This window comes from Amblyomma maculatum, chromosome 8, assembly GCF_055883805.1.
Source record: "Amblyomma maculatum isolate TAMU_Amacu chromosome 8, ASM5588380v1, whole genome shotgun sequence".
NCBI lineage: Eukaryota > Metazoa > Arthropoda > Arachnida > Ixodida > Ixodidae > Amblyomma > Amblyomma maculatum.
The window spans coordinates 102,805,131-102,817,270 of NC_139351.1; the positions used below are offsets into that span (position 1 = coordinate 102,805,131).

General features: G+C 47.7%; 1 protein-coding gene across 1 annotated transcript in view; it reads right to left on the minus strand.

The window, feature by feature from the left end:
- The window catches only part of LOC146182049 (gastric triacylglycerol lipase-like), a 31,661-nt gene that overhangs the window by 17,381 nt on the left and 2,140 nt on the right, over window positions 1-12,140 (minus strand). The window contains exons 2-4 of the mRNA XM_084575591.1: window positions 10,368-10,476; window positions 5,606-5,846; window positions 3,544-3,661 (exon numbers count right to left, since the gene is read on the minus strand). Of these exons, the coding sequence (XP_084431717.1) occupies window positions 3,544-3,661; window positions 5,606-5,846; window positions 10,368-10,476 (468 nt within the window). The remainder of the gene's footprint in view (window positions 1-3,543; window positions 3,662-5,605; window positions 5,847-10,367; window positions 10,477-12,140) is intronic.

Genomic DNA, 12,140 nt, shown 5'->3' on the forward strand with positions numbered 1-12,140 from the left:
GGCCAAATTTAACACACGCGCACACACACACACACACACACACACACACACACACACACACACACACACACACACACACACACACACACACACACACACACACACACACACACACACACACACACACACACACACACACACACACACACACACACACACACACACACACACACACACACACACACACACACACACACACACACACACACACACACACACACACACACACACACACACACACACACACACACACGGGCTGCGAGGTTGGAGACTGGCCGCAATCAAAAACGTGCTGAACAAGCTATTCAACCGGAACGTCGTACCGCTGTTACGCAACCAATGATTTGACCATGCTTAAACCGGCCTAACGTTCTTCTTTCTACGTCAACGTTCTGCTAGTATTCTAGGACGTCAAACTCGCTTGCCTGATCCATTCTCCACGTCCTCTTACATCTAGTGCAATATTTTTTTCTCACAACCAAAGAAGCAGTCACCTTCCGAAAAATCCAAACCAGCAGCCACGTCCACGGCACCTTACTACACAGAATCTCGCCCATCACCTACAAATATAAATGCGTATTTTGCAACGTGCCAAACACCCTACAACATATGGTGTGGGGATGCAGGGGACCAAATGACGCTATAACCACCATAGACTTAACCGAAGAGCAGTGGGAGACTCAGCTGTCAAGCCCTAGCCTGGAGGATCAGCGTAGTCTGGCCAGCCGGACTCGGGAAATGGCTCGAGTCCATGGCTTCCTGGACTGAGGAGGCTGCCCACAAAGGGCTGAATATTTCACGCCTGTTCTCAATAAATGTTTGTCTGTTAGTTGTGTTGTGTTTTATAGCGCGAAAGCGACCAAGGCTATGCTGCGCCAAACACAAGGTAACAACTGATGATAGTGATAATGGTATAGAGATTGTTGTAGTTTGTTTAAAATGTTGGCATCCTTAAGGAAATTAAATATTTGGGCGGAATAAAGAAGTGCTTGTTCACCTAAAAGGAGCATGGGATGTAATGGGATATGTTCTTTGTAAAATACCGTAAAATATTTTTTTCTTAGATCTTCTAGTTCTGAAAAGGCAATTAATACGTGGTTAACTGTGAGTTCACCATCGCGCCTATCACAGAGCTATTTGTTCGTTTTGTTATTAAGAAATTGTGAGTGAGATGAGTGTGTCCGATGCTTAAGCGACATAAAATTACTTCCTTAAAACGTTCTTGATGGCTACTGGACTTCCATTCTGCTAAAAAGGGCTTTAAGGAATGCAATTTATTGTTTACCTCTTCTTTCCATGCAGCCGGCCATCTATGCCTGAATTTTTTATGCGCTAACTTTAAACAATCCCAGTGCGGCAAGCTCATGCCTATAGCGATACAACCCTGAGTTACAATAACCTCATACAGATTTCTCATACTAAACTCATACTAAACTCGTATAAATCTCATATAATCTCATACAAATATCATTCATATACGGGACTGTATGAGATTTGTATGAGTTTAATATGAGAAATCTGTGCGAGGTTATTATGACTCATAGGGTTTTTTCGGTAGGGCACTTATTTTGTTTCACCACATCAGGCTTTCACAGCGCATGTATCAGCTTTTTCATTGCCATCAATCTGAACATGGCTTTGGATCCAGCAGAACCGAATGTTATGTTCCTGAGATGTGATTTTAACTATGTTATGAATGATGTTTCCTAATAAGCGTTCTTGGGAATTTTTGGCTTTTATGGCTGTGAGCAGGCTCAAAGAGATGACGCTGTTTTTTATTTTCTCTGATTATTTGTTCTGCAGCAACCGATACAGCGTGACACTCAACCGTGAAAATTGAGGCGCACTGTGGCAGACATATATTGTGGAAGAAGGCTAGGTCAAGACGGCGAGGTCGTGGCGGCAAGGACAGCGAAGCCTTGTCTAGCGTTTTAATCCGATCACCAACCCAGGCACGCGCCGGAGCCGGCGCCGCGGAACGATGATGATGGTAAGTACAAATGAAAGATGATGATGATGGCATGTACAAATGAAAGAAGGTCCACAGAAGGCTCACAATATATATACCATTTTTTTTTTAAATTTTGTCCTGAACTAGTGCAATACCTACCTGTGCTTCTGTTTTGCAGCCATCTGTAAAAAATTCAGTGTAGGCATTGTATTTTTCTTTAAGTGCGAAAAATTCTTGTAGTATGTGCTCATGTGGTGTTTGTGTTTTGTGCAAATGTGTTAGTGAGAAGTCGCATATAACAGGTAGGTTGTACCACGGCGGCAGAGGGTCTTTCTGGACGCAATATTAGGGTCGGAAGGGAACGGATTTTTTAGCCATATGTGCTCATCAGTGCAGTTCTGCGATCCTTTAGAGACGGCTCAATTAATTCTACATAAAGAATGGGTACAGGGAATGTTCTGTACGCTCCAGATGATAAGCGCAGACTAAGATTAAGAACAGTGTCAAGTCGTTTTAGGTATGATGACCTTGTTGAGCCATACACTATGCACCCATAGTCTAATTTAGAGCGCACTAGGGAGTGATAAGTCTGCAGAGGGCAGTCTCGCTCAGAATCCCAGCGTTTTATTTTTGTAGAGAATTTCTAAGACATTAATTGTTTGGGCAGCTTTTTTCTTTAGATTGTTTATATGTGGTAAAAACTTAACTTTTTTAAATAAAAAATGATGCCTAAAATATGTGTTCTTGTTTTACAGGGAGTGTAATTTGGTTCAGGTGCAATTTAGGTTCAATTTGTAACCCTCAACATAACGGCTACTGTTTTTTGCGGGGAGAGCTTTAAACCATTTTTTTCTTTCCAAGCGGGGAGCTTGTCTATGGTCATCTGTATTTGTCGTTCGCAGGTTGATACGCTGGAGGAAGTGCATGGTGTTTGATTAAATGTCTCTCTCTCTCTCTCTCTCTCTTTCTCTCTTTAACAACTGTATTTGGTTCTGCTGACCTGCTATGTTTATTTTGAATGCGAACGTTTTGTCGTGAATTGGGTGTGCGATGCTCATTTGCCTATTGTGTATCCCGCTAAATACATAATCGTTATGCTATAAAAATATTTCTACGACAATAATTTCGGTATGCGGAACAAGTGGCAGACAATTGGTTAGTTTGTGGGGTTTAACGTCCCAAAGCGACTCAGGCTATGAGAGACGCCGTAGTGGAGGACTCCGGTTTTTTCGACCATCTGGGGTTCTTTAACGTGCACTGACATCGCACAGTACATGGGCGCCTTGCTTTTCGCCTCCATCGAAAAGCGGCCGCCGAGGTCGGGATTCGATCCCTCATCTTTGGGAAAAGTAGTCGAGCGCCGTAATCGAGCGCCGAGGTGGTGGTAACCACTGCGCCACCCCGGCGGGGTTGGTAGCCAATTCTGTCGTAGTGGACATTGTCGCCTCGATAAAGTATGCATCGGCGATTTCCAAGCTATTGTTCTGAGCATCAAACAACGGAGAAAGTATATAAGTTGAGCTCACTTCCATGGGCAGAGGGAAGAGGGACCCTATGCAGATTCTCAAGGCTAGTCGCGGAATCGGCCTTACGAGAAATCCCAGAAGCGTGCGTCGTGGTCGGCGCTGAGGTTGACATGGCTGCGAGCGTACGAGCAGCCGCGTAGATTTCCCAGCCACACGTCGTAGCCGGCGTCAGCGAGCACGAATCCTGCGAGGAGTCATGAAATTGGGCGCGCACAGCCTACTCGTCCACCAACGGCTTGCTTATCGACCACGCCAGACTCTCTCAGGTAGGAAACATCTATAGATAATGGTTATCACTATTATGAATGTCACCAGTATAACCCCTACTACGTATGTACAGCTAGAACCACTATGAGAGGGAACACGGGAGCGCGTGGCCTCCACTCTTTGAAATGCGCTGTCACCGACAGGTGATAAGAATCAGTGGTAAAAACGTATCCAAAGTAAGCTTGGTAAGCTCCCCTTTCCGAACATACCCTTAGTGCCACCTTTTCTGATTTTGTGTTGGTAGCAGCGCTTTGCAAAGCGCGGGAGCCACGCGCTCTCGCGTTCCCTTTTATATTGATTCTTGTTGTACATTTCAGGACTAAAGGAGCTCTATTACCGATTACCAGCAATAGCGGGAACGGTGAATCCCAGAAATGGAAGCCATAGATACCAACAATATGTTTACCTTCTACTCTGCATCTGCTGTTAAATTAATTTCACCGACCCTTTGCTTCACCACTCCCCATCTTTAAGTACAAAACACTCATCCAGCCAGCCGTACCTCTCTTCAAGTGTGTTTGTGTGATGCCTCCATGTCTGATTGCCATAGCAACTGGTACGTCAGCAGTTTCGCTCGTTACCATAGCAACTGTGACGTCAGACGCGGTCGAGCTATCGAATCGGTGACTGCGATGACGACATGCACGACAGATACCTATATTACAGTGCCTAGAATGTACTGGCATATATTCTAGGCACTATACCTATATGTTGCAGGTCGCCCTCCCATATTGCTTCTGGAACACCATTTTCTCGTACAACATCGTTAATGGACCTGCATGTGACGTCATATTTCCCCTCTTTCGTTTAAAAATTGTGACGCAAAGATGTATGCAACTTCAATTGTATGCCGTCAAATAAAGTTTCTCAATGCCAAACCTCCAAGTAAAACCATTAAGTGCAATGCGCACATGTTGTAAATGTGGCCGAGCGACAAGAAGAATGGAACAGAAAAAAGTGAGAGGCAGCAGATGGTGTGCTACTGAAGCACCTGGAAAACGGGCTGCGAGTCTGGAGGCTGACCGTAATCGAAAGCGTGTTAAACGCACCATCCAAGCGGGACGTGTAGCGCACCGCTTAATTTCGCATGGACACTGGTTTAAGCATGTTTAAACCTAACGTTTTTCTTTCTATGTTCTTGCATTTTAGGACATCAAACATGTTTGTCTGTTGTTTTCTTTACCAACTTCGCGGTATTTGGTTCTGCTAACCTACTGCATTTTTTTTTTTTTCACTTTTGAGGTCAAGCTGACTGCCTCTATCACGTGCTACTTGCAACATCAACACCCTCCATCCGTGGCCAATAGCTTTTTCAACTTAACGTTTGAAATTTTGCAGTCCTTTCCACTTCAGGCCCTCCCATCTCTCACCGTTACTTTCCGAGACAAAGAACAACAGCAACAACAACAACAAAAAAAAAAATGCTGTGAGCAATATGGCACGCATTGGCATGAGAGAGGCTTATATATAAAAAAAGACGCAATAAATTTCAAACCTACTACGGACGTCCGCACCTGGCCACGAAGGAAGGAAGACCTGTGTTGACAAAGGGGGAGCCGTGAGGGTCGTGAAGGGACATTTTCAGTGAGCGTCTGCTCCTTTGGCCCCATGATACAGGTCAACATCAGAGTGGAGGCGCTTAGTTCGGGGTAGTGTCGCGCAGTAAATTTCAAATCGCGCAGATGATACGACGAAAAAATGCGCTTATTGTCAGGCTAGCTGGCCTGATTCTTCAGGCGTGATCATTTGGGCGTAAACTCAAAGACAATTGAAACCACGGGACGAGCGTCCTGAATTGCCTTCTTTTCGCGCAACTTTACCACGTATGAATGTTCTGAATGCTGCGTAGGACGTAGCGCACCGATGCTCTGGTCTGGGAAGTTAGCCACCCAGTTGGTCGCTATTCCAATGAGCCCGTGCATGAGAAGAACGGGGGGTCTCCTGGTGTCTTCGCATCCTTGGGCGGCAGTGGTGGTGGTGGTAGCAGTGCCTCCTGTTACTCGTCTGCCCAGAGGTATCCTGTTCAGGTCGAGCACGTAGCCGTCGGCGGTGACCACTTGTCGAGTATCCACGGGGTAGCCCCTGGCCTCGATAAGCTGCTCCTGTGCGCGCGCGAGGACAGTCGTCATCATCATCATCATCACCAGCCAAGCCAAATCGACTCCAAAGCAGAAGCGTCTACGTCTCACTTATACGTCAAAATTTCGACCACCTGGGTATAGTGCCTAGAATATACTGTATATTCTAGGCACTATAACCTGGGGATCTTTAACGTGCTCTGACATCGCACAGCACACGGAAGTGGCGTCCGTGTGCTGTGCGATGTCAGCTCACGTTAAAGACCCCCAGGTGATCGAAATTACTCCAAAGCCCTCCACTACGGCTCCCCTTTGTCTTTCCACTTTCACCCCACCTTCCTCCCTTCCCTTACGGCATGGTTCAGGTGTCCACAGAGCAAGTGTGACAGATACGGCGCCTTTCCCTTCCTGTGAACCAACCAACCAACAACCCAAAACGAGTTCTAACTTCGTCACTTCGCTCGATACTTGCTACAATTAGCTGGTTTTACGTTTAATTTTCCATGGTTTAAGAATGTTACTCAAATGGACCACCGTTTATTTTCTGTGCGACGAATTACGCAACCTGAACAAAATTAATTCTCCTGGGAGACCGGAACGGTACCGGATAACCTCAAGCTTTCTCTTATTCTTCCTATCCCTAAACCTGGCAAAAACCCTCGACTTCCCAGTAATTTGCGTCCAATTGCACTGACTTCACATCTCTGTAAACTCATCGAGCGCCTGCTGCATACCCGGATTAGTCACTACATTGAATACGTCAGTCCTGGATTTCATCCAGCTCAAGCCGGCTTCCGCCCTAACCTTGGAACGCATGACTGCCTTTGGCTTTTGCGAAGAGTTCTGAATAGAGCTCATCGTAAAACGCTACCTGACTATCTCCTGGCTGTCGATATACACAAAGCTTTTGACAATGTTCGCCATGAGGTTATCCTGGAGGAACTCGCCAAACGCTTTCCTAGTAATCGTGCCCAAATCTGGATCCGCAATTTTTTGACATCTAGACCCATTCAGCTACATGGCAAAGCTCCGGGATGGGTGCCCAAAACCTATTACTTGGATAGGGGTGTACCTCAGGGCTCCATTCTCGGACCCATATTGTTCAACTTGGCCATGACACGCGTCGCCGAGAATCTGGAAATCAGCACAAGCGCAAGATTCGCTATATATGCCGATGATATTACCGTCTGGACTGAGGCAGCGGATTACGTAGACAAATATTCTATGGAGACTGAACTTCAGGCGGCCCTTCTTTGTCTTGAAGATACACTAACCAAAATTGGCCTCGAACTCGCACCACATAAAACAGAATTGATTAGTATTGACGGAAAACATAAAACCAACCCCAGTATGCAGATCCATCTTCACATCGGAGGCAACACCATCACCTCCTCAAATGGGCAAATCCGCATTCTTGGCCTGCCCATATCAAGCTGCAACAGCCCCCAGAAATGGGTTCGTCAGTTACAACGCCTTTGGCCAGCACTGCTACATACTATTCGTCGCCTGTCCAACCGGCACGGCGGTGCGCGGCAGCATGCCTGCCGTGCGATGGCCAGAGCAGCGGCGGTCGGAAAAATCCTCTATGGTACACCGGTCCTCCAACTGTCGAAGACTGACTTCGCTAAGGTCGAACGCCTTCATCGCGCTACACTACGCACTATTACCGGTCTACCTAAGCACACTCCTATAGCCGAACTTGAGCGTTTGGCCGCTCTTCCACCGCTCACTACCATCGTTACCGAGTCACAGACGCGTCATCGAATACGTCTAGAGAACACTGTCCAGGGGCGTCGCCTGCTGGCCTGGGATGAACAGCGTAACGACAAAACACCAGCCCTATATGCATCACTTCCCCCTTGGGAGATGCCAGTAGTCACACGCGTCCATCGCCGACCTATAAACCGCGATTTTGTCATTCCCCGGGAGCTCCTAGCTGCCCATCACCGACAAGAGCGAATCCCCGATACGACTGACATATACACCGACGCATCCATTACAAGCGAATTCGCATCTATGGCCTGGGTATGCGATGACAACCCTTCCCTTTCAGGCGCTTATGCCTGCCATCTACCTCAGGGTACCCCTCTTCACGCTGAACTCCTCGCGATTTGGGGAGCCTTGTCAGGAGTGCCTTGCACCGGAACTGGGTCACTACGTATTCTTACTGATTCCTTTGAAGCTTACAAGGAAATCGCTACTCCGGGTTCACAAGATGCAACAGCTACGGCTATACAGCGCCTCCTTAAACGCCACCAACTCGCGACCAGAACTGTCGCTATTCACTGGACCCCAGGTCACTCGGACGAATCAGGGGGCAATGCGGCGGCACACGCCGCGGCTGCCTTGGCAGGTGGGATGTCCACATTTACTTCCCCACCCCCCTTGCTTCATCCTTATTCGACCTTGGGCGGGCAACTCACCCCTTCTCTTGCCCTTATGCACTATACTCGGACCAGTCTTCGTAGCCTCAGTCAGCATCGCATGCAGGTGGCCACACCAGACCCACCTTTTACGAGAAGAACCCACCTCACCCGAAGTCAAGAAGTCTTTTTGAATAAGCTCATCGCCCATGCGGCTTACACGCCACGTATTATGGCCCGCTGGCGTCAGTATAAAGAGAAAATGATTACGTGCCCCCAATGTACGACTCTAACCTGCGGCAGCATATCTCATTTACTTTGGGAATGCCCTGCTTTTTCTACTGGACGCCCCGAGATCGAACCCTACCGCCTGAACTACCGTTCCCTTCTAGAAACTGATGCAAACACACAGATGATATTTGCCAAGTATGGCTCGCTTAGTGGCCTGGTTAGAGCAATGTGATTCGAGTGACGACCTAAATAAACAATGAAGATTATGTCTACTCCCCTTTATCCCCATCCATGGCCATGAGCCTTCCCATTCAATAAAGGACATTCAATCAATCAACCTGTTCCTTCTTTAATTTCATCTTCAGCATTGCGAACTTTGTAAGTTATGGAGAGAGGCGTCGTGTGTGTGGAGAGAGGCATCAGCGTTTGTTAAATATCCCCAAGTGGTCGAAATTGCTCCGCAGCCTTCCACTATAGCTCCTCTTGCTCTCTTTTCACTTTTTCTCTCATATTCCTTTCTTCCCTTACGGCGCGCTTCAGGTGTCCACAAAACGTGTGACAGATATTGCGCCTTTCCTTTCCTGTGAAATAATTATTTATATTATTGTATAAAATAATCCGCTCTAGGACGAGGCTAGAATATCTCCAATACCACAAGAAACGGCTGCAGCTCTACATCCCAACTGGCACTTTCGTGCAAAGGGCGTGAGTTTGGTTTATATATAATGTATTTCCTTTCTGCTACCATCACCTGGATTATAGCATAAATGAAAACACTTTCAGACTCAAACAACCTTAGTCTAGTTCTTTCAGGGTCGCTGCGTGGCTTCTTACACATGGTCCAACAGCGGAACTGCACCATCGTGCGCCGGTAAAAGTCGCTGCGCAGTGCCAAATTCTAAATAATCAGTGCCGTTTCGTCTTTGTTTCCGTGACGAGTGTCTTACCAGTGAAGCCACATGAAACTCGGTATTGGCAAGTGTTTCCAGGAATTCGGGACACATGTCTAAATATTACCTCACCCCTTGTAAAGCACAGCAGTATAAAGTACAGGATTAAATAAGTGTGTTCACGGCGTCTTCTCCCCCATCCCACCCCCTCCCTTTTTTTGTTTACTCATCATCATCATCATCAGCCTGATTATACCCACTGCAGGGCGAAGGCCTCTCCCATATTTCTCCACTTAACCCGGTCCTGTGCTAGCTGCATCCACTTGACCCCTGCGAACTTAACCTCATCCGCCAACCTAACTTTCTGCCTCCCCCTGCTCTTTCCTTCCCTTGAAATCCCGTTTGTTACCCTCAGCGACCATCGGTTATCCTCTCTTCGCACTACATGACCTGCCCATGTCCATTTCTTCTTCTTAATTTCCACTAGAATGTCGGTAACTTGAGTTATTTCTCTGACCCACTCTGCACGCTTTCTATCTCTTAATGTTACCCCTACCATTTTTTCGTTCCATAGCCCTCTGGGTTGTCCTCAACTTAAGTAGAACTCTCTTGGTTAGCCTCCACGTTTCAGCCCCATAGGTGAGTACAGGCAAGATGCAACTGTTATATACTTTTCTCTTTAGCGATACCGGTAAGCTGCTAGTCATAATCTTTGAGTGCTTGCCAAATGCGCTCCATCCCAATCTTATTCTTGACTTCTTCCAAATACAAAGCGCTTGCTGTGCGTATCAAGCTCCACGCATCTCCTTGTTCATTTCTCGACGTCGTCTTCACACTAGCGAACCAATATTTTTTTTGTATTGTTGGACGCCATTTGTGCTATAGTCATTCCCAACAACTCACGAAGTAAATGATGATAATGTAATCAATATTAAAGCCCCGTTATAAGCGTCTATTCTCCGCTGAAGCAAGCCCGTTTTTATTATAATGAAGATGTTTATTACCCGGCCGGTTAAAAAGAGGGAGGAAAGGCGAACATGTGCAGGTCAGTGCACACTCACAATGTTCCTGTCGGCGTCGGCGTCCCTGGGCAGCATGCGAGCAGCGTGGACCAGCCTCGATCGCCAGTGGGGAAACGCGCCACTCACCAGCAAGAGGAGAAAGAAGTCTCTGCGCAGACGCGTCCTTAAAGTTGGCCCACTGCGCATTGGGAACCGAATGCACTACGCACCAAAACCGGCGTTGCATTCTGCCAACAGTTTAGTATTCAAGATCACGCCAAAGACCAAACCATTCGAGTAGCATGCTAACAAGTTTTGATAACAAACTGTAAAACTGAAGCACTGTTGTTGTCATGAAACACCCCTAATTATTTATAGTATGGTTAGGCCACGGAGCAAGAAACCATTCCTTCTATGGCTTTCTTGGAAGTTAGAAGAGATGCAAAGTGACTACCCTGATTTCGTGAGGTCGCGTCATTTCTCGAACATAGCAGAAGTAGCTGTGTTTTCGCTAGTAAATGGTTTTTACCTGCGAAAGTGCAAGGTAATGGAAAGTGCAAGCTACAAGACTGAACGGGGAGGAGTACGAATATGTAAAGGTGTAATGTGCAAAAGTGCAGCATAGATGCGTTCCTAGGGTGCTGCTCCTGGCCCTATGGGGTTGGGACTGGTAGGTCACCGCCGCTTGCGGCGGGGGCTAGCTTGCTACCCGATTTTTATCTGTTGTAGGCCGTCATTGCACCTACCACCGCTGCGGCGGTGAACGACGGCTGTTGTGACGCGCGCCTTTTTCTCCCTCTACTCCCGAGTCTTTTCTAAATCCCGTCATACTAAAGCACATGGACCCGACATTCACGGGTAGGTGCAAATCTGCGGGCAGTATGCCGACCTATACCACATGGTGTGGGCCTGCCAGTAAAGTACAAAAATAAAAGTTGCAAAACAGCCAACTAGGGAGGGCTGGGAGGCGGCCCTGTCCAGCTCGGACATGGAGGCCCAGAGAGCTCGGGCAGCGGCGGCGGCCAATGGCGTCCCGGAATATGGTCTGCCACTACTAGTTCACTGTACTGCCACTCGGTACTGCCCTGATTGGGCTGGGACAGGTGGGTCACCGCCGCTTGCGGCAGTGGCTGGCCTGCCACCGAATTTTTATCTGTTGTAGGCCGTCATTGCACCCGCCACCGCTTTGGTGGTGTACGACGGCTGTTGTTGCGGCGCGCGTCGTTCTCTCCCTCTTGCTTTTCTTTCTTCTCTATTTTCTCTCCTGTCTGCACGAGGCAGCGGAGGTGGCTCAGCTACAGAGCCAGTAAAAGGCCCGTGCATTTTCTTTTCCTTCTTCCTACAGCCACAACAACAACAGCTTCACAACTATACGCACCTCCCTTTCCCATATCGTTTCATTGTAAATATATGTTTTCTACTCCTCCTCCTTATCTCCGTCTTTTTTCTTTATTTTCTCTTCTGTCCGCACGAGGCAGCGGAACTGGCTCAGCTAGAGAGTCAGTAGCAGACCCGTCCATTTTATTCTTCTTCTTCCTACAGTCGCAACAACGACAAGTGGGTCGCCGCCGCTTGCGGCGATGGCTGGCCTGCCACAGAATATTTCTCTGTTGTGGGCCGTCATTGCACCCGCCGCCGTTTCGGTGGTGGACGGCGGCTGTTGCGGCGCGCGTCTTTCTCTCCCTCTTCCTTTTCTTTCTTCTCTATTTTCTCTTATGTCTGCGCGAGGCGGCGGAGGTGGCTCAGCAGCAGAGCCAGTGGCGGGCCGTGCATTTTCTCTTCCTTCTTCCTACAGCCACAACAACAACGACTGTTAAGATGGGATATGTCAGA